This window comes from Psittacula echo (assembly GCF_963264785.1).
Source record: "Psittacula echo genome assembly, chromosome: 1".
NCBI classification, from domain to species: Eukaryota; Metazoa; Chordata; class Aves; order Psittaciformes; family Psittacidae; genus Psittacula; species Psittacula echo.
The window spans coordinates 140673993-140697623 of NC_137735.1; the positions used below are offsets into that span (position 1 = coordinate 140673993).

The 23631-nt window shown below is 42.3% G+C and overlaps 1 protein-coding gene across 1 annotated transcript in view; it reads left to right on the top strand.

Annotated features, from left to right (window-relative positions):
* The window catches only part of TAFA5 (TAFA chemokine like family member 5), a gene marked incomplete at both ends in the record, with an annotated part of 420259 nt that extends 399874 nt beyond the window's left edge, over positions 1-20385 (top strand). The window contains one exon of the mRNA XM_080619302.1: positions 20344-20385. Coding sequence (XP_080475428.1) covers positions 20344-20385 — 42 coding nt within the window. The remainder of the gene's footprint in view (positions 1-20343) is intronic.
* Positions 20386-23631: the final 3246 nt, after the last annotated feature.

The following is a 23631-nucleotide window of genomic DNA, read 5'->3' on the forward strand; positions in this document are numbered from 1 at the left end:
TGCACCTCACACATACCTATCCTTTTCGTACTATCCTGCTTCATCATCCATGTGAGGGAAATTACTTTGTTGCAGCATGGCTAGTAAAAAGCTGGTAAAGCATGTATGTTGATTACGTCCATAGTTTCTAGGGTTTAAAACTCAGGCTTGCATTTTATATTTCATTCCAGAATATGGGTTTTCATTGTCTGAGTGAGAAAAATAAAGGAAAAAAATAAAACAAAAGATAAAAGCAATGGGGAGAACATTCTTTGCAGTATGGAAAATTGAAGAAGCAAAATACAACAGAAATGAAACTATACCTGATTATGAGGCAATACTGTAGGTAGAGCCGCACCGGTACTACTGAGTATCCAAGGCAATGCCCTGAAGCATTCAAGAATCTTGGCTGTCAGTCAGTGAGGTGAATGTCTTGAAGAAGCTTACCTGCCATCAAAGAGTTTTATGCCACCACAATCTGAAGACTGAACATGTAAAATCTTGTCAGTGTGTACCCTGGGAAAATTGTGTGGAGCAGAGTTAATTCATTTCCTGGCTAGAGCTTCTGACCAAAAGCTAGTCATAAGGAATGAATTCAGTCAGAACGTGATCAGGTTCCTTCACCAATGAACCAATAAGGTTGATTTGCTTTTAAACTTGGCTTTTTAACTAGTGAGGACATTAGAGTAAATGTCAGTTGTAGAAAATAGACTTGGATTGCATGATCATAAAGTAATTGAGTTTTAATTAAACGGAAGAGTATAATGAAAGATATCAGTTTCGAATAGGGAAGCTAATGGTAGACAAAAGCAATTAGTTACTCTTACAGACAATGGAGCTGAGATTAACATTTCACTTGAATGTAAAAGAAGCCTGTAAATCTTTTGTCTTCCAAATGTCCGTGTCCTAAGATGTTCTTGAACATGTATCCTTAGCAGAAAGCCAGAAGGTGTTGCAGAAAAGCTCACAACTGGACGAATAACCATTATGAATGAGGCATTAGGATTAAACAGGGAAACTGCAAAGGTTTGTTTTTTTTTTTACATCTTGTAGAATAAAATGCGAATTTCCAGAAGAAAAATGGAAATGAAACTTTCATTGGGCATTAGACTTGCCAGTGTAATTCTTGACGATGCAAATACAAATCTAAAGATGTAAAAAGGGAAAAAAACCCCAAGATTGCTAAGAACATTTCATCAGCGACCTGGATGAGGGAACTGAATGTACCCTCAGCAAGTTCGCTGATGACACTAAACTGGGAGGAGTGGCTGGCACACCAGAAGGCTGTGTTGCCATTCAGCGAGACCTGGATAGGCTGGAGAGTTGGGCGGGGAGAAACTTGATGAAATTCAACAAGGGCAAGTGTAGAGTCTTGCATGTGGGGAGGAACAACCCCACGTACCAGTACAGGTTGGGGGTTGACCTGCTGGAAAGTAGTGAAGGGGAAAGGGACCTGGGGGTCCTGGTGGATGGGAGGATGACCATGAGCCAGCAATGTGCCCTTGTGGTCAAGAAGGCCAATGGCATCCTAGGGTGTATTAGAAAGGGTGTGGTCAGTAGGTCAAGAGAGGTTCTCCTCCCCCTCTACTCTGCCTTGGTGAGGCCGCATCTGGAATATTGTGTCCAGTTCTGGGCCCCTCAGTTCAAGAAGGACAGGGAATTGCTTGAAAGAGTCCAGCGCAGAGCCACAAAGATGATTAAGGGAGTGGAGCATCTCCCTTATGAGGAGAGACTGAGGGAGCTGGGTATTTTTAGCTTGGAGAAGAGGAGACTGAGGGGTTTACAAATATGTAAAGGGTGAGTGTCAGGATGATGGAGCTAGGTTTTTTTCAGTGATAGGACAAGGGGTAATGGGTGTAAACTGGAGCATAAGAGCTTCCATGTGAACATCAGGAAAAACTTCTTTGCTGTGAGAGTGACAGAGCACTGGAACAGGTTGCCCAGGGGGATTGTGGAGTCTCCTGCGTTGGAGATATTCAAGGCCCGGCTGGACAAGTTCCTGTGGGATGTACTCTAGGTTACCCTGCTTTTGCGGGGGGGTTGGACTAGATGATCTTTTGAGGTCCCTTCCAACCCTTGGGATTCTGTGATTCTGTGTTGCCCTCAAATTAAATTAATTTGCGTTTTCATTAAGAGTGATGTTGAAAAGTGGTGGTAGTACAGCTCTAAGTTTCAGTGTCCCAAATAGAAGGCTTTATGTATTCAAATTATTCTATTTGAGAAGTGAAGGTGAACTGGATAATGGACACTGCATCTTCATTAGAAACAGTGGTGGCTAGTCACACCAACAGCATATTGGGAGACACTCGGCAAAAAACTTAAAAATGAGTAAACCATCCCATTCAATTACAGCCTCATAGTTACAATGCAGTACTGTTTCCATCCTTGGTTATTTGTTTTAAACTACTTAGCTAGTCTTATTTATATTTATCTGTTTCTAACTGTAATAACAACTCTTTATTCCCAATTTGCTATTTTTCTTTTCCCAAGGCTAAACCAATTAATTATTTTAATCTAGTTTATCTGACCCAAAACTTTTAGCAACAACACTTGTCTGTGGTTTTTTTCTTTAGCCCAAAGTTAGGTCCTATTATAACAGTTTCCTTCAATTCCACAGGAGTAAACTCTGTTCATATGCTTTTTTTGTTAACTCCATCATTTCTGCATCAAGCCTTCCAACAAATATGAGTTACTGTGATAAGGTAAATGTCACTTACCCTTGCAAGCACCAGGAGAAGCATATCCTGGAGTTAAAAAGAAGCACTAATGCCATTGTGAAAGATACATCTGAAACTTCATCTAAATGCCATGATTAGCTGTACTCACTGTTCAAGGTTATTTCAAACTGCAAAATGTAAAGAAAAGGATTAGCATAATAGTCACAAACAAGACTTCCATAAAATAAACTTTTTTTTTTTTAAAAAAAAAAGAATAGGCTTTGTGGCTGGGTCTAGAGAACTGAAGTCTGCAAGGGTATATGATTGCACATTAGACATAGCAAAAAAATAAACACCAAAGAGAATTAATTGATTTAAGGACAATGCAGGTAGAAGAACAATTGAATTATAATAGCAGCAATGGACAACTGTGATCTTAATATTAGAAGGTTTCTGATTGTCAGTAGAAGTAGCCTTTGAAATAGACTCAAGTAAGCTAAGAAGCATAACCAATTTTAATGTATAGTGTGATTGGTACAATTGCTGTATGAAGGGGATGAAATTGTTATATTCAGGAGTCTGATGGACCCTGTATTCCTTTTGTCTTTTCAAAGGATGCAATTTATTTGTGTTCCTTGAGCACTGGGCCTTTGCATTGCTTATAATGTGTAAAAGTCAACTGAAACAGAATATTTAATTTTATTGTCATTGTCCCTTTTGGTTTTCTTGAGGGAACAAGGAAATATTTTACTTTGGTTTTTGAATTTGTTTTTGAAGTGTGCTGTAAATCTAAGCAAGAAATCCAAACATTTGCTAGTATTTTTGGTCTCATCTGGTTTTTATTTCTGAGTGAAGTTCATAAAAAAGTGTCACCTAACTCCACTGCTGACCCAATGAGACAACCACAGCCTAAGTTCCTTTTTTTGGCACTCCGTGCTTCTATAAATATTAAATACACCAATTGTGCACATCAGAGCTCTACTGAATCAGGGTTGAGATTGTCTCTTGTGTCTGCCCCTTGCTGGATGTTCAAGGAAGCAGGAAAAGCTCCTTGTACACTTTGTCTGATTCACTGCAAACCCGCGCAAAGCCAGATACAACTTATCCCAGATTTATGATCTGTCCTTCAAGTACCAGGGGGCAAAACAAGGAAAGAATAACAGGCGTAGCCATGTGTATAGTATCAAGTGGAAAATAACTCTGAGAAATGTCTTGCATTTAACTTTAAAATGTTAAAGAGAATCACTAGAATGACTGTCAGGCAGAAGGTCATTCAATCCTTGGGGAAAGAAGGAAAAATGTCCTATGGTGTGTCTAGTGGTAGTGGAGATACAGATGGTACTTAAATCAAGCTCTCTGACCCAGACCTCAAAGCCTCTGTTGAAACTGACTCCAAGACCTAAACATTTTCTGTTCAGTCTCATAGGGCTGTGTAACTTGCAGGATGGTATGTATTTCTACATTAGAATCCAGGAGAGCTCTGTGTGAAAAATTACTACACACAGAGCATGTCAAGAATCTTTCTACGTGTGCATATCTAATAAGTCCACTTTTATAAAAGTTGAAAATTATTCTTAGATGCCAGAATGTATCTTGATATTATGTGGATGCATGTAGGAGATGGAGGGCTTTTGAAGAGTTTTGAAGCCTGCAAGGACCTGTTAAGGACTGAGTGAAATTACAGTTCCTGTATTCAGAGAAGTGTAAAGCTTTTTTTTCAATTTCACCTGATATCCTATGAGTTGGTGTCCTGGGTTCAGCAGTAGCAGTCAGTTTTTCTCCTTCTTAGTAGCTGTTGCAGCACTGTGTTTTTGACTTTTGGCCTGGGAAGAGCTGATAACACTGATGTTTAGACTGACCAAGGACTTTGTGAGTCTCATGCTCTGCCAGGGAGGAGGAGGGGCCAGGAGGAAGCAGGGACAGGACACCTGACCCAAACTAGCCAAAGAGGTATTCCATACCACAGCACGTCATGCCCGGGGATGTAACTGGGAGCTACCCGGAAGGGCACGTCCTCTTTTCGGTCGGGCTCTTTTCCGGCGAGCGGTATCCTATTTTCTTCCCTTGTTATTTCTCTTATCATTATTATTATTAGTGGCAGCAGTAGTGATTTGTGTTATACCTGAGTTACTGGACTGTTCTTATCTCAACCCGTGGGAGTTACATTCTTCCGATTCTCCTCCCCATCCCTCTGGGGAGTGGGGGGGGGGGAAGTAGACTGCGTGGTTCTGATTTACGGCCTGGGCTTAAACCACAACAGTTCTTTTTTGGCGCCCAATGTGGGGCACGAAGGGTTGAGATAACGACAGATCTGACCGGAGTGTGTCTAATCGTATTTGTGATAAGCATTCAGTGTTTTGGATTAATAGTCACTCGTCACAATGCTGATTTATTGGCTCTCAAAGTTGTTGTTTTTGATCTCACAGTCTCAATATGCTGTAGGTTACTTAGAGCCGGTATTTGCTGTGTTGGTGTTTTTCAAGTGTGGGGCTTGGGCTAAGGTTGTTGTCTCGTTGTATTTTGTGGCAATGACTTGTAATACAATAGAAGGATTGATCATGAAACTGATCTGGCTTGTGTTCCCAGTGTGGTCACCACCTTTATACTTTGAGAGGTATATAATACAAATGCTTAGCAACTATACATCTTTTTTCTCTTTCCTGGGTGGTCAACCTATGAAGGAGACATTCTTTTACCCTCCCAGTGCCCCTCCCAGACCGTTTGCAGCATCGTTTGAGAGTTTTGAAATTTTTGAGTGGCCTTTTAATATTGTTGAGACCTGCTTGCTGATTGTGATGGGGGTCACCATGTTGGCACGCGTACAGAGTGTGTTTTGTCCACAACCATTACGTCTGATCTCAAGAGTTAAGCAGAGTCAGGTTTGGGTCTTGTCTGGGGTTAGATGACAAAATAGGGGGACCGAGAGATTTTCCTCGAGGTTGGATAGCCATGAGTGGCAGGGTGTGTGGGATAGTATGGGCAAGTATCTAGGTCAGTGGGCCCCTCCAGTGTTTTGGAATTTCACCACCGAACAACTGCAAAATCCAGAAGAATTAGTAAAACACTTAAATGAGGTGTGTTGTCATCCTGGTCATACCAGAGAGGGACAAATCATGTCAACGTGCTGGGGCTTGGCCTATGCTTACCGGGCCTTGTTCAACACTATCCAGCACCTTCAAAAGGGAAAAAATGTCCCTGGATCTGAGGGCGAAGCAACAGACAGCGCAGCTACTCCAGCTCCGAGCACAGCAGCTACACCTCCCCCAGCGACAAGTACAGCCACTACTCAAACTTCGACTGCAACAGACAGTGCAGCTACCCCAGCGACAAGTACAGCCGCTACTCAAACCTCGACTGCAACAGACAGCGAAGGTACCCCAGCTCCAACCACAGCAGCTACACCACCCCCAGCGACAAGTACTGTTGCTACTCAAACCACAGTGATGACTGCAGCTAAACCAGAGGACCAATTCGTACCAATATCGATTGCCCCTCTACGCAAGAGAAAAAGCAAAAAAGAGGCAAGAAGGGTGAAGCAAGATGAAGAAACAATGTATTCACCACCCAGGCCACCATCTGATCAGGAGTCATCATCACATGACGAAGAAGAAGAAGAGGTGACTTCTCGACCTCGGACCTCAACCGAGCTATGGAATATGCGAAAAGATTTTACCCGTCAACCAGGGGAACACATCATCACCTGGTTGCTCCGATGCTGGGACAATGGGGCCGATGGTCACGAACTAGGAGGTACGGAAGCCAAGCAGCTGGGATCACTTGCTAGAGAAGGGGGAATTGACAAAGCAATTGCAAGAGAGAAAAAGTCCCTCAGTCTTTGGAGGCGGCTCTTGGCAGCTGTGAAAGAAAGGTTTCCATACAAGGACGATGTTACGAGTCATTCGGCCAAGTGGACTACTTTAGACAAATGCATCCAGTCTCTGAGGGAATCAGCCATCGTAGAGATGATTTATCACATCAAACCGAATAACGGAGATGTACCCATAGACCCAGATGAAGTCGAATGTACACGACTCATGTGGCGAAAACTTACACGGAATGCACCGTCATCATATGCCCATTCATTGGCAACAGTAACCTGGGGTGACATAGTAACACCAACAGTGGCTGAAATGATTCATAAACTCTGAGAGTTCGAAGACAATCTCACCCCTTCCATCATCTCAGCTGTGGAAAAACTGTCCCAGGATGTCAAACAATTGAGGGACGATCTATCTGATTTATCCAGCTCCTCACTTGTACCAACACACGTCTCAGCTGTTAACAAAAGACGTCCTATTGTTCGAGACAGAAGATATAGAAGGCAAACACCACGGGCCACCCTATGGTTTTACCTGCAGGATCATGGAGAAGACATGACGAAGTGGGATGGAAAACCTACTTCAGCTTTGGAGGAACGGGTGCATGAATTGAAAATAAGAACAAGGGTCAATGTGGAGGTATGGTTAGCAAGCAAAGGTCATGTTCCCATGTCTGAGCTTAATTAAGCACAGATTCTGTGAAAGTGAGAAAAAACACCAGTTGTGTACAGTTGCCAGAAGTGGAAAAACCCTGGAAGTTAACCAATAGAGATAGAAGACCAGCTGGCCTACCTTGTAGCTAAAAATTGTCTGTGAACTAGGAGTAGAGACCTGTGAACTAGGAGTAGAGACCTTGAGGGGAGGATGTGCATATGAGCAGCGGAAAATCACCGAAATGCACCTGGAATGTACCCAATGCTGTATATGCCAACCAATCACTACGGGAAGCTGTGTGTACGTGGCAGTTTGACACTATATATACCCATTATTTGAGCACAATAAACGGATCACTTTTATCAATCATATTGATTGTGCATGTGTTCCCTCCGTGCGTGACGACATATTGGCGCCCAACGTGGGGCCAACAGAGGAACCCAGGTACCCGTAGAGGCTGGGAGAATTGCGCACGGAGCGGGAAAGCACCGGAGAAGCAGCATCCGGAGGGCTGAAAGAAGAAAAAATGCTCGGTTTTGCTGGTCGAAGATGCCGGGCAGAGAACGGGCAGTGAAAGAAGAAAAAAGAGGCCAATCCTGAAAGAGAAGAGGAGCCTATGATAAAAAAAAAAAGAAGAAGAATCGGACTACTAAGTAGTCCTAAGGTAAAGCCCGGAGAAGAGACAGAGGTCAATCCTGAAAGAGAATAGGAGCCTCTGAGCCTGGAGGACGAAGAGGAGCCTCCGCCGCCCGCTAACTTGGCCTGCTTGCTGGTGAGCTGCATTGGTACCAAAACTTAAAAAAGAGAGAGTAGTGAAAAATGGAAAGACAAGCGGCCTTTGATTTATTTAAGTGCTTCTTAGAGAAGCGGGATCTAGGAAAAGGGCTTACTGCCCTCTTTGATTATGGAATGAGACGTGGGGTGCTATCGAGAAAGTTATCTCCAGGAGAGGAGCTGCTGGAGCGGCTGCGGGACACCGAGGCGCTGTGAGTGGAGGAGCCGCGGGTGCAGAGCTTTGCGCGGGAGCTGCGGAGGAAGGTGCCCCGGGAGGCCCGGCCGGAGCTCTCGGGCCGCGCGGCCGAGAGGGCAGCGCTGGAGCTGCAGCGAGACTGTCAGAAACCGCGGCAACGGCAACAGCAACGGCAACAGCAACAACGGCAGCCGCAGGAAAACGCGAAGTGGAGTCCTGGTAACACTCCCCTTTGTGAGACAGGGCGAGGGACAGGGGGGTTCCCCACAACGAGCGACAGCAACCCTCAAAGCCTACCCTGGGGGAATCCTCCCTGCTGACGGCAAATTGGCCCCTACAGAAAAAAAAAAAAAAAAAAAAAAAAAAAGTACCCTTATAGCCTTTGGATATGTTATATGAGTAATGTGGCAGGCTGGGGACTTGAAACCCCATATACAACTCATTTGATAGTCTCTTTGTTATCCACATGTACTAGAAGTTGGGAAATATATATCCATGTATATTTGTGTTTCTATTAGCCCTTGGAGACTTTTTAAGGATATTGCTGACCACTTCTTCCCATGTAGGCTGGCCACCTGCATCGGAATGAGTGTGCATTTTGGTCAGTGTAAAAGCCCAAGACTCATGCAATGTGGGGAGGCAGAGCCTCTGCGGGGCTGCCCGCTAAAGTTGAGCCTGCAACCTCACACTGCGATGATGCTGCTTGGAGCTGATTTTTGATTATCTTCACAGGGTCCTTACGCCACGTTCTGTATGAGGGACTGTATAGTGGGAGTAATGATTGTCTAGGTTTTGTGTTTCAAATATTGTAATTGTATGGAGTGTGCTTGTGGGATCCCATGTGTGTGTGTGTGTTGAGGGCAGACAGTGTTCTGTGTATTTTTTGTTGTTGGGTTTGTGTAAAAGTTTTAATGGGTAGCAGATTAACATTTTGGGCAAGAACGGGTTAATGCAAAAGTGTGGTTGCTAGCAGGTATTTATGGCTGCTGCTAAGCAGGCAGGCAGCTGTAGCTTCACATTCCTTTCCCATCAGAATCCCTTTGAATCACTCTAACCCAGCTCCTTCTCAGGAGCTGAGAGGGGGTATGTTTGTATCCTCCTACCTACAGATCCATGGTGGCTACCTGCAAAGTTTGTTAACCCTTACCATAAGCTGGACAGACAAGTGGAGAAACCTGATACCTCAGCTATAGGAGCTGACAGTGAATACACCGAGCAGAATGAAATAGAGGAAGAGAAAAATAAATGATTGCAGGACATCACTTGGGGATAACTGAAAAGTAACAACTTGAATATGTGTGCTTGTAACGTAGCTATTATTAGAGGCTGTGATTTTGTGTATAAAACCACCTGTATTTACTAGCCAGTTACTAATGAGAAACTATACCTTGTACTGTGTGGATTTGTTACTTGTAAAAGAGATGTTAGAGCATGCAAATTTGCAGCAGCTACTAGAAAATGCTAGACAAAAACTAGAAGGATTGTAATACAATGGTAGTGTAAAGGGTGAAAAAAAAAAAAAAAAGGGCAAAAAAAAAAAAAGGAAAAAAAAAAAAAAAAAAAAAAAGCTGTCTTCAACATGCTGCACAAGAAGCTGCACCAGTAGACCTGGACGAGAGCCTGAACATTTGAAAGGGACAAGTTGGAAAGAACCGGAGAAAGAACATCGGATGGAACCGAAGAGAGAACAGCAAGATAATCTCTGAGGACTGTATACTTAAGACATGATAAAGAATGTGTAGTCAAGGGGAAGTGAAAGTTTCAATATAATGAGTAGTGATGGCAAAGAACTATGTTTAGAAATAATTGGTCAAGCAAAAGTGCGTGGACAGTAATGTGATTAGCTGAGAAAGTGCGTGATCAATAAGATTGTTTCGTGACCAAAGGAACTAACCCACTACTAACTGCTAGGCAGAATACTATAAAAGCCTGTAAGCTCACTCAATAAGGGATTTTGTTTGTAGCCAGAAACGGAGTCAGTGCCTTAGTTGCCACAGGATCGGGCCTGGAAGGGGGTGCCGTCCTATGTAAAGTCCCATATAATTGCCCATGTACAGTAGGTATCTTAGGCATGTTTATCCCTAATAGCACTATGGTAATATACAAAAGAGGATTGTGTTCTTGAAGGTCAAAGCATGCTTTTTTATTTGAGCTGTGATGACAAAGTAAATTTTTGGAACCTGGGTGAAATAATAGCTGCCTCATTTTTAGCTCCCAAAGTAGCTAGAGCTCAAGCTTTAGCAACATTAAGTAAACTAGGTTGTTGGCTTGCAAGACAGACAAATGCTACTTCACTTGCTATAAGCGGACTTTTAACTGATGTCGATAATATTCGTCATGCCACCTTACAGAATAGAGCAGCAATAGATTTTTTGTTGTTGGCACAAGGACATGGTTGCGCAGAGTTTGAAGGGATGTGCTGTATGAATTTGTCAGATCATTCGGAGTCAATTTATAAAAGTATACAAAAATTAAGAGAAGGGGTCAAGCGACTAATGAAGGATGATGGTTTGGATTGGTTGACAAAACTCTTTAAAGGATGGGGAATTTCTGGATGGCTTAAAGATTTGCTTATGCAAGGTGTAACTATATTATGTGCAATAGTCTTATTCATATTAATAGCAAGTTGTATGCTGCGATGTGTGATATCAATGCTTAAGAAAAGTGTAGCGTCCGTCTAACTTGCTCAAAAAGAAAAAGGGGGAATTGTGGAGGTATGGTTAGCAAGCAAAGGTCATGTTCCCATGTCTGAGCTTAATTAAGCACAGATTCTGTGAAAGTGAGAAAAAACACCAGTTGTGTACAGTTGCCAGAAGTGGAAAAACCCTGGAAGTTAACCAATAGAGATAGAAGACCAGCTGGCCTACCTTGTAGCTAAAAATTGTCTGTGAACTAGGAGTAGAGACCTTGAGGGGAGGATGTGTATATGAGCAGGGAAAATCACCGAAATGCACCTGGAATGTACCCAATGCTGTATATGCCAACCAATCACTACGGGAAGCTGTGTGTACGTGGCAGTTTGACACTATATATACCCATTATTTGAGCACAATAAACGGATCACTTTTATCAATCATATTGATTGTGCATGTGTTCCCTCCGTGCGCGACGACAGGTCAAGACTAATCATCCCATGAGAGCTGCGGCTTCAGTCTCTGGTGAGCAGGTTCCCAGATGGAGTGGAAGAGCTGATTTTACTCCAGCTCCTATGATAACGAAGAATAATCCCTTTCAATACGACTTAGGTGTCCAACGTTGTGATGACTGTTAGAGGGACCCTGCCTCCAGCCAGGTGGAGGTAGGGGATAATCGGATTTACTGGACTGTGTGGGTCAGATGGCCTGGCACATCAGTCCCACAGAAGTATAAAGCTCTCGTAGATACCGGTGCACAGTGTACCCTGATGCCGTCAAGCTGTCAAGGGGTGGAACCCATCTATATCTCTGGAGTGACAGGAGGATCCCAAGAGTTGACTGTACTGGAGGCTGAGATCAGCCTGACTGGAAGGAAATGGCAAAAGCACCCATTGTGACTGGTCCAGAGGCTCCATGCATCCTCGGCATAGATTACCTCAGGAGAGGGTACTTCAAAGACCCAAAAGGGTACCGATGGGCTTTTGGTATTGCTGCTTTGGAGACTGAGGAAAATGAACAGCTGTCCACCTTGCCTGGTCTCTCAGAGGATCCTTCTGTTGTGGGGTTGCTGAAGGTCGAAGAACAACAAGTGCCAATCGCGACCGCAACAGTGCACCGGCGGCAATATCGCACCAACCGAGACTCCCTGATTCCCATCCATAAACTGATCCATAGTCTGGAGAGTCAGGGAGTGATCAGCAGGACCCGCTCACCCTTTAATAGCCCCATATGGCCAGTGTGAAAGTCTAACGGAGAGTGGAGACTAACAGTAGACTATCGTGGCCTGAATGAAGTCACACCACCATTGAGTGCTGCCGTACCGGACATGCTAGAACTTCAGTATGAACTGGAGTCAAAGGCAGCCAAGTGGTATGCCACGACTGATATTGCCAATGCATTCTTCTCAATTCCTTTGGCAGCAGAGGGCAGGCCACAGTTTGCTTTTACTTGGAGGGGCGTCCAGTACACTTGGAACCGACTGCCCCAGGGGTGGAAACACAGCCCTACCATTTGCCATGGACTGATCCAGAATGCACTGGAACAGGGGCAAGCTCCAGAACGCCTGCAGTACATTGATGACATTATTGTGTGGGGTGATACAGCGGAAGAAGTCTTTGAGAAAGGGAGGGAAATAATCCAAATCCTGCTGAAAGCTGGTTTTGCCATAAAACGGAATAAGGTCAAGGGACCTGCACAGGAGATTCAGTTTTTGGGAATAAAATGGCAAGATGGACGTCGCCAGATCCCTACAGATGTGATCAACAAAATAACAGCAATGTCTCCACTAACTAATAAGAAAGAAACACAAGCTTTCTTGGGTGCTGTGGGGTTCTGGAGAATGCACATCCCAAATTACAGTTCGATTGTAAGCCCTCTCTATCATGTGACCCGGAAGAAGAACGATTTTAAATGGGGCCCTGAGCAACAACAAGCCTTTGAGCAAATTAAACGTGAGATAGTATATGCAGTAGCCCTTGGACCAGTCCGGAATGGGCCAGATGTAAAAAATGTACTGTACACCGCAGCCGGGGAGAATGGTCCTACCTGGAGCCTCTGGCAGAAAGCTCCAGGGGAGACTCGAGGTCGACCCCTCGGCTTTTGGAGTCGGGGATACAAAGGATCTGATGCCAGCTATACCCCAACTGAGAAAGAGATACTGGCAGCCTATGAAGGGGTTCAAGCTGCTTCGGAGGTGATTGGCACTGAAGCACAGCTCCTCCTGGCACCTCGGTTGCCCGTGCTGGGCTGGATGTTCAAAGGCAGGGTCTCCTCTACACATCATGCAACCGATGCGACATGGAGTAAATGGGCTGCACTAATTACACAACGAGCTCGAATAGGAAATTCCAGTCGTCCAGGCATTCTAGAAGTCATCATGGACTGGCCAGAGGGCAAAGATTTTGGAATGTCACCAGAGGAGGAGGTGATGCGTGCTGAAGAGGCCCCACCATATAATAAACTGTCAGAAAGTGAAAAGCAGTATGCCTTGTTTACTGATGGGTCCTGCCGTATTGTGGGAAAGCATCGGAGATGGAAGGCAGCTGTATGGAGTCCTCAACGACAAGTTGCAGAAACTGCTGAAGGAGAGGGTGAATCGAGTCAGTTTGCCGAGGTGAAAGCCATCCAGCTGGCCCTGGACATTGCTGAACGAGAAAAGTGGCCAGTACTTTATCTCTATACTGACTCATGGATGGTGGCAAATGCCCTGTGGGGGTGGTTGCAGCAATGGAAGCAGAGCAACTGGCAACGCAGAGGTAAACCCATCTGGGCTGCTGCACTGTGGCAAGATACCGCTGCCCGGGTGCAGAACCTGGTGGTGAAGGTACGCCATGTAGACGCCCATGTACCCAAGAGTCGGGCCACTGAGGAACACCAGAACAACCAACAAGTGGATAAAGCTGCTAAGATTGAAGTGGCTCAGATGGACTTAGATTGGCAACATAAAGGTGAATTATTTTTGGCTCAGTGGGCCCATGACACTTCAGGCCATCAGGGCAGAGATGCAACATACAGATGGGCCCGTGATCGAGGGGTGGACTTAACAATGGACACTATTGCCGGGGTTATTCATGAGTGTGAAACATGTGCTGCAATTAAACAAGCCAAACGGTTAAAGCCTCTTTGGTATGGAGGACGATGGCTGAAGTATAAATATGGGGAGGCGTGGCAGATTGATTATATCACACTCCCACCAACCCGCCACGGCAAGCGCCATGTGCTTACCATGGTGGAAGCAACTATCAGATGGCTGGAAACATACGCTGTGCCCCATGCCACTGCCAGGAACACTATCCTGGGCCTTGAGAACCAGATTTTGTGGCGACATGGCACCCCAGAAAGAATTGAATCAGACAATGGGACTCATTTCCGGAATAACCTTATAGACACTTGGGCCAAAGAGCATGGCATTGAGTGGGTATATCACATCCCCTACCATGCACCAGCCTCTGGGAAAATCGAACGGTATAATGGGCTGTTAAAAACTACACTGAGAGCAATGGGTGGGGGAACTTTCAAGCATTGGGATACACACTTACCAAAGGCCACCTGGTTGGTCAACACCAGAGGATCTGCCAACAGGGCTGGCCCAGCCCAGTCAGAACTTTTACATATTGTAGAGGGGGACAAAGTTCCTGTGGTGCACATGAAGAATTTGCTGGGGAAGACAGTCTGGGTTATTCCTGCTTCAGGTAAAGGCAAACCCACTCGTGGGATTGCTTTTGCTCAGGGACCTGGATATACTTGGTGGGTAATGCAGGAAGATGGGGAAGTCCGATGCGTACCTCAAGGGGATTTGATTTTAGGGGAAAACAGACAATGAACTCAATTGTACGCTGTTGCCTGCTATAGCCATCAACTAGAAGTCTGCAGGGCACCAGCGACTGGCCCTGACTTCCCTCCGACCATCATCCCAACAGAGAATGAACTTTGATAGAACCGGACGAGTTCTACAGTAAAGGAATGATCAGCATCAGCAGACAACGATCCAACACTGCACACAGCTTCTCCTGCTCTGAAAGACTGTTACAAGAGATGGAGCCCAACATCATGAACCGAATGGACTCAGTAGCTTTATAGGAATTGGTCCGTGCACTAAGATAACAGTGCACTGAGATGAGAGTGAGGGTATATGGAAAATGTGGGATCTGAGCATGATGTGAATGGTATGGAATAAGGGGTGGATACTGTCCTGGGTTCAGCAGTAGCAGTCAGTTTTTCTCCTTCTTAGTAGCTGTTGCAGCACTGTGTTTTTGACTTTTGGCCTGGGAAGAGCTGATAACACTGATGTTTAGACTGACCAAGGACTTTGTGAGTCTCATGCTCTGCCAGGGAGGAGGAGGGGCCAGGAGGAAGCAGGGACAGGACACCTGACCCAAACTAGCCAAAGAGGCATTCCATACCACAGCACGTCATGCCCGGGGATGTAACTGGGAGCTACCCGGAAGGGCACGTCCTCTTTTCGGTCGGGCTCTTTTCCGGCGAGCGGTATCCTATTTTCTTCCCTTGTTATTTCTCTTATCATTATTATTATTAGTGGCAGCAGTAGTGATTTGTGTTATACCTGAGTTACTGGACTGTTCTTATCTCAACCCGTGGGAGTTACATTCTTCCGATTCTCCTCCCCATCCCTCTGGGGAGTGGGGGGGGGGGAAGTAGACTGCGTGGTTCTGATTTACGGCCTAGGCTTAAACCACGACAGTTGGAAACAAGGTCTGGTGGTTCAGCTGACAGTAACTGGTATCCCTAGCATCCTACCAGTTGTCAAAATGCATAATGAGAAGCAATTGGTAAAACAACAAGGAGTGATACAGGGAAACAGCACCATGGAAGACTGTGCCGGTGGAGGAAGCTCAGGGGTACTGTCTGTGGGAGCGGTGAATCAAGTGCCTTACAAGAAATGTCAGCCTGAAATGTTACAGTACAAAATTCTGCAGAGCCAAAGCTCAGGAGGTTGCTGATGAGCGGTGCAAGAACAACAGCAACAAAGCTGTGTGGTCAAAATCTCAGTGCTGTAAATCGGAACCTGTACACTTAACAGCTGACACTGTCAAGCTAGCAAGGCAGAAATCATAAATGGTCATTGCAGTAATCAAATTTACACATGACTAGGCACAACCGCAGCATTGTCCAGTATTCTGTACCACTATTCCTAGACAAATCGTGACCTGAGCTTCAAAAAAAGGCAATGTTCTTTTCTTAGTACTGTTTGCATCATCTCCTACTTTTTGTCTGTGTTTATGACATTACTGTTCTTTTTATCTTTGCTTGTTTTGCTAATAGCACCTCACAGTTTGTATTACAGAAAGCTGGTGCTATTAAAATTTGCATTATTTTACATATTTACTTACAGTTTATTTCTTCCACAATGTTGTTTTCATATTGTGTCTTTATACCTTCTGTGTGCAACTGTCAGGATTTTGCTGTTACTTTTAAGTGTATATGACCTTTTCAGAGAAATTGTGGCTCAGTTGAAATGGTTAATGTTTTCTTAGAGAGATATCCTGACGTGCAAAGCTCTAAAACATCACAAACTGATGTAAAGAAAATTGACCAGAAAACCTCTTTTACGTTAACTTTTTTCTGTATTAACAGTGTGACAAGACCTTTTGCAATAAATGGAGTATGTGCTAGATAGCTTGCATTTGCCAACTGGACAAATAGTCTGATGAAGTCGGAAGGAGCCACATAGTATGAGGAGTGTAAGCTAAGAAAACTAAGAAAAGAGAAGGTTTAGGCCCATTATCAAGCTTTGATAAAAACCGTGTTGTGCAAAGATCTTTCTTACATTATCTCATAAGGTCAAGAAAAAGTGAAAAAGATCCTGTGGAAAACACTTTCTTTATTTAATTGTTGGAGGAAGTGAGAAATTTTATGCTGAAAATCTCAAAAACATAATTTGGTAGAGATACATTGATTAGGTAGATAAAATACTGCTTAATTTTTTTTTTTAAACAGGGTATCTCACATGTAAAGGAGAGAAGAAATTGTCCAACAGAGTATGAGGGCCAGACACTTACGCAGCAGACATTTTGACAAGTCTTCCTTTATGTTTTCCTAATGTGCACTGGAATAGTGGTGACAGATAATAAAATTTCAGAAATCAAACCTGCCGTGAAACTGTATAAAGGAGATCTCTGGCCAGGAACAAGCACAGCTGGAGAAAATCTGTAAAAGACTCCATCGCTGGCCTTCCCCAGTATAACAGCTCAAAGGGCCAATGCAAATAGCGGGGCCTCCGTTTTTTTAACCCAAGACTTGGAGCATGAAAATGAAAGGTCTTTACTTCTCCTTTGCGTCAGTGCTCTAGGGTGAGGAGAAAAATAGATATGTAAATGTTGATCCATCTTTGCTACTTACTTGCTCCAATTAGAAGTATAGGAACAATACAGGTGTTTACAGCTTGGTTAGAGAGACATCTTAAGATACCACTAAGGTATTGCAGCCCCCCTTTCTTACCGTGGCTGTAATACACACTGTGATCTTTGCAGAGACCTTTCGGTACAAGTACAGATGGTACAGACCCAGACATAATCAGCCACACATGTCCATAACATGCATTACCTGCAGGATGGGTATCAGATGCCAAAGGGAAGTGAAGGGGAAGCACAAAATGAAGGAGGCCCAGCAGGCAAAGGGGAGAGAGATACTCTCAATATTGTTATGGTGGTTGGTCATCACCATTTTCAGTCCATCTGCTGCCTCACAGGTGTGCTGCCACTCCTCAAGGCAGCTTTGATTGCCAGAAGCTCATTATCTCAGGCATAATTCCTCTCTGTAGGGTGAGCTACCCAGAGAAAAAGCTACAGGTTAGAGCATCTGTTTCTACAGTAAAAGACCAGGGTTAGGATAAAAACTACAGTGAATACCCATTTTACTTTTTCAAAAGCTGCAACTGCTTGTGCTTCAGGCACCTATGAAAATTGAGCCCTCTTTGGAGTGAGTGCCCTTATAGCAGCCAGTGTATTAGAAATCCCCTTTGTGAACTATCCTTAGAGGCTAGTAAATCCTGAAAACCATTGCACCTCTGCTGCAAGGGGGTTGCAAGCTTGTGACGTCTCCTTGTAGTCTATGCGCAAGTAAATTTCCCCCACAGGTACCCCAGGAACTCCACCCTCTGTTGGTGGAAGGAGCACTTTTTCAGTTTGGCACAGAATCATCCTGGGTGCTATCAATGCATACTTCTCAAGAGGTGCAGAATACCAGGATGTCATCCAAGTGTACCTATGAAGAAAGCTATGAAGGCATAGGTATGAAGCAAGTTCCTCGGAACAGCATGTACAGAATGCTGGAATGTGGCTTGAGCATTGCAGAGACTGAATGGCATCATAGGATGCTCATAGTGTCCCATCATAGATACACTATGGTGAATTAGGGAGCCCACTGCAGATGCTCAGAGTGCTCCAGGTTAAGAGGCAGGAGTGCTGGTTCTTTTTAGTCTTTCTGCTTCCTGTAATCCATACAAGAGCAGAGACTCCATGCTTCATTAATGGAAAAACCATGAAAGCCCTCTCAGGGGAGTTGGAAGGATAGTAGATGAATCCATATACCAGATTGTTCTTGAGGTACTCCTTGAGGGTTGCTGATTCAGAATCTGACCAAGCAGAGAGCACCTCCTCCAGGGATTGCCTGAGTAGGGGGTCACAGGTGAGAGTCTCTCATACCAGATACAGGAAATGTGGAAGGTAGCACTTCTGTAATTCCTAACATGATTATACCATCTACTGTGTGTGTGCATATAGCGTAATAAAATGTCTTCCTCAAACTAGAAGGATACTGGGGTATTGAAAATGCTTCTCACTAGGGTAAAAACACTACTTTGATAACACTTAAAATGCTAAATCTGGGTATACAAACTAAATCCTATGAACATCCTTCTAAAATCACTATGAAGAAACCTAAGTACCCCTGTTGGGATGTAATATGCTGTATATGGTAGATATATGTAAACTCATAGAAACCAGTATATCACCTCAGCCTGAAAATGCCAGGAAGAAAACAGTACTGAAATTATGCAGAAATGAAAGATACCAGAGGCCTACTAATAAAACAATATTATACCTTCTTGATCAGTATGCCTAGTATACCTTACAGAAAATCCTTATTGATGATGTACAATATAAACTGCAAGTAGCCATGTGTACAAATACCATCTTGAAAAGTAACTTTGAGTTAGAATACCAAATGCACCCATTGTAATTGTTAACACCCACAGCACCGATTACAGCCTATCATGACTGTGTTGCATGTGCCTTTCGGTCTTCTTGGCAGCTTGTTCTATTTGAGGGGTGATTTGGAGAGGGAGTATTTTCTGAAAAGGACAAGGACAAATTGTTCAAATGATGGTCTAGGGGAGAAAATGGAAATGTAGAAATATGGTGACAAATACGATGTTTGGCTTTGCTTCAATCACTTCAGTACTACAGTATGTAGGATGCTCAGAACTGCCAGTTTCTGAAAGAATGGAGATTTCGGCATTGTCACAGTATTTAAAACCAAGACATCTGACACTGAGCAAAAAAAAACCCTCAAGATTTTTCCAGTCTTGCTGCATCAACAAGATTTGATTACTTAAACTGGCACTGTCAACACAAATGCCCTTCAGGTATTTTATTTGGTGTCTCTATGTATTGCATTAGTGTAAGGTATGTGCCATTCCAGAAGTTTATCCAATCTTGCACCATTGAATGGTTTCTAAATTTATACAGCCTGAAGCAGCTGTTGAATTGAAAACAATGTCTTTGTCAAAGAACAATGCTTTGTGTCATAGAAGGAAAATACAGTTGCTCTTGGATGCAAAAAAGCTAGCTACATAGTAATGCAAGTCAGTAAGTCAATTTTTAAGAGCAGAACTTATAGTTTGAAGCTTCTTTTGAAAACAGTTTGCATTTTTGGAAGAAGGTGCAAGTAAAATATTTCAATAAACAGGCAAAAATTACTACCTTTAGGTGATACGACAGTACATCCTACTGTACACACACTACTACCCAAATGGTAGCATGTATGAAGAGTAACCTGATTAACTGGATTTGAAAGCATCCCTTCCAGTACCTTATGTTTGATATTGCCATGTTCTTCTCACTAAACAAATCAAAAGATGCATTAAAATGGTCGTTCATATTCTTAATCAACAGTATTAATTCCTTGAGTAAGAGTGAACTTCATGTGATATTTTCTTAACTGTATTGCTTTTTCAAGAACAAGAGTTCTTTCCAGCAGAAATGCCTGTTTTGGACAGGAAGGTAACATGATGCCTTTTTTAATTAAGGGCAGATATGTTCATCTTCATGCTTGATCAGCCATGGTCCCTTGCTTTGTGCTGCCTCTATTGATCTGGTGTGTTTAATCAGATATCTTGGTCATGTAAACTGAGAAAATTCTCTGGACGGGAGTATGCTGTTCACAAACAGCAAAACTATAGCAGCTGTCAAAAAGTGGAAATTAGGCTTCTTGGGAGCAAAGCAACTATAGGTTTTTTTGAGCTCAAACTGTACTGAGGGAACTGAAGAGCCAACAGGAAAATATCTTCAACACATTAATCATAATCTAAGGGAACTTCAGAGGCATCTGTGAGTGTTCTATCTATTGATCCACATAGTGGGAAGAGTGGTTCACTAATCCTTTCATCCCAGGTGCTGTGGACAGCAGTGCAGGTTGAGCCATCTCAACAATAGCTGACAAGCTTGACCTCTGATAAGACAATAAACTCAAAAGTTCTTTAGTCAGGAGCTGGATATGCTTAGTCTGTCTCTAAAGAATGATTGTCCAGCTTGAGTTGTAAACACTTTATCCTGTTTTATCCACTGTAAATCAAAATGTTCTCAGTGCTGGAAAAAAAAAAATGAAGCATTTTTAGCTTGTTAAGTGGAAAGGACTGAAGGACATTGCTTCTTTTTATCATTAAACTTTATTTGGGACGTTTCATGGATGGTGGATGGCTCTTGTGAATAGTCTTTAAAATTGCGAATTACCTTCTTGAACCTTGATACAAGCTATTACTTTTCCTATTAATATAGAAAATCAATACAGATTAATATAGAAATCACCTAAAATGATCAGCAGCCATAATTTCAGCTCTTGTACACATATGACATGAGATATTACTTGTCCCCAAAACTTTCCATTGCAAATGTGTGGGAATCAATGTCAGATAAAAAGAAGAGGAAAGGAGATAAGTAAAAGTTAAGAAAACCACTTAACATCTGGTATGTAGCATTTGTAAAGTCAAGTTAGTTTTAGTTAATGAATAATTAAATTGTAAAATATATGGGTAGTTTGCAAAGAGCTGGCTGGTTCCTGGGAAAATGGGAAACCCAGTCCTCATGAAACTGGCATTACTTGAAATTGTGTAATAATTGTTTCAAATACAGTGACTTTCTGCTGAAGCTTATGGTTCTTAGAAAGGCCAATTCCAATGTAGGAAGCCTAATATCTGATGAAAGGGTCTATTTGAGTCCTGTATATTCAAAGTCTCTATAGAAAGCAATCATTATTTTGATCATGTAAATGCTGTGAGATAACTTGTAATCACTAAATTTTTCTAGCATATTACATTTCTTAGTCGTTACCCTTGTATCTATCTTTCTCAGGAAGTACTGTAAGATTGCAGCTAATTCAGTACAGCTTTGCATTGCCTCTGAAAAGGAGGCTCTTCTAGGCCTGGCTGGAAATTCATGTCCGTCTCTTGCAACTAGCAATTGTGTGCATAAATCAGTTGACCTCACTGATCTGACAGAAAGTATTTTTTCCCTTTTTTTTAATGAGTTCACTTTCTGTCAGATCAGTGAATTGTTCCATTTCCTTCTTTGATTGCACCATAATTAGATTTGAAACAAATGAATAAGCAACTGCTTATGATGCAAGAAAGAAGAATAGAATAGGCTTAATCATGAACTACATAGCTGTGCTAGCATTATGTTTAATGAAAACATACCTTTACTTCTATATCTGGAAAGTCTGGTATTCAAAGAGTTAACAGGTTTGCACTAGCTTTACTATTGCAATCAATTACCCTGTTTCATCCTTTTGGTTCATTTATATATGCCCTCTTTTGTCTAAAGATGGTGAAGTGTCAGTCACTTCAAATTATGGTAACAAAGAACAAGACTACTAGAAACATTTACCATGCCTTTAATCTAAGTGGATTACCTTTGAATAATAGTGAACCAAACTACATTATAGAAACGTAAAGGAAATGGTTTTGTTACAGAATCCAGTGTACTACTGTCAATATCTACCCTGTGTAGCAAAGTTCAGTGTTATTTTCCATGCTGTTACAAGTTTGTCTCATAAAAATTATTTAGGTTTTACCTCACTCATATGACTGTACACAAACAACCATGAGTTTGTACCCTAAATCAGATACAGTTTGCTGGCCTTTTTCCATGCCAAAAAGATGCATGGTTTCCTTTCACATAAACTGCCTTATAGCGAATCAGCTTCACGATGACTTTGATTGTCTGACAATGGGGTGTTTCAACCTGGATTCACCAGCCAGCTGTTCACCAGAGAGGAAAGTAATAATAACAGTAAGAAAATTACATCAGATTTTTTTTTAAGGATTGAAGGTTAAGAACCACACAGATGTGACAGTTGTCACTCTAGAAGTAATAGTCTTAGAACAAACTAAAATCATCACACATTGGCTTATAAAAGGAACGGATGTCACTGGTTTCAGATAGTTTAATCCTGCGTTTTCATAATAAACTACTCAGGTTTGACTGGGGATAGGGAAGGAGATTTCATCTTCATGGTCATAATTTAACGTAGATCTCTACTTTTTGTTAATGTTCATTTCCACCGTGGGGACTAATGCAAGAATGTTCATGCTTTGCTTGTAATTTCTCAGACAGTGATAACTGTCAGAACAGAATTGTCATGATTTGCACAAATCAGTAGATATTGGGCAGATTTAATAGAGGATCTCAAGAGCAAGCAGAGACTGCACTTTCACAGTTCAGGCCTGTGCTAAGGAGAGACATGACAGTGAAGAGAATTGGCACTAACAATATTCATACAGTAGCTATTTGTGAGTTAGTAGCAAACCTATTTTAAATTACATCTGTGCACATAAAATCATTAATCTGTACTTTCCCAATGGGAATTTAAACTATACTCTTTAATATTATAAATCAAGCAGCTTTGAAATCAATGCAATATATTTTTGGTGCTTTAATAAACCGTATTATGGACAGTATCAATTAGATGCAAAGGATGAGTTGACTAGCTCAATTGTTATTCCTTTAAAACTCATCTCAGGATAGCATTACATGATACATAATGGTATGGCTTTCCATTTTTATGGATCCTCTTGCAGTGTCATCTATTTTGATTTAAACAAAGGTTGGGAATATATTAATATTGCTGAAGTTATTTTTTTACTTTTATTTTAAATTTCCCTGTGATTTTGTTGCATATTTTTCTAAGTAATGAAGAAATTTTCTTGATTTGTTTTGCAACACACGACACTAGGGAAAAATAATGGCTTAATCACCTTAGAAAAAATGAGAATAGTTGCAACATTTATAAATATTTTAAAGGAGGAAAACGTTCAGAAAAGATCTATTAAAATATATTTCCCCTGAGGAAATATAATATCAGCTTGCATGATTAATTTACAGCATCTCAAGGATTCTCTGAAACGGATTTCTTTATGTGATCAAAGAAACAAATTTCTTTATGTGATCAATTCCATTTTATTGTTGTGAGATTTATGCAATAAAGCAAATAAATGGTTGATTTATCTCACTGTTCCACTTGCATGACAAAGCATTAGACTGAAAGGATGAAGAGAGATGAAGTCAACTGATGTACAAGAAAAAATTGATTGTACGCTAATGTTAGATTTGTGAAGATAGTTGGTTTAGACCTTTTTTATCATTTTCAGTGTTTTCTTAACATATCAGGCACACCAAATAGAT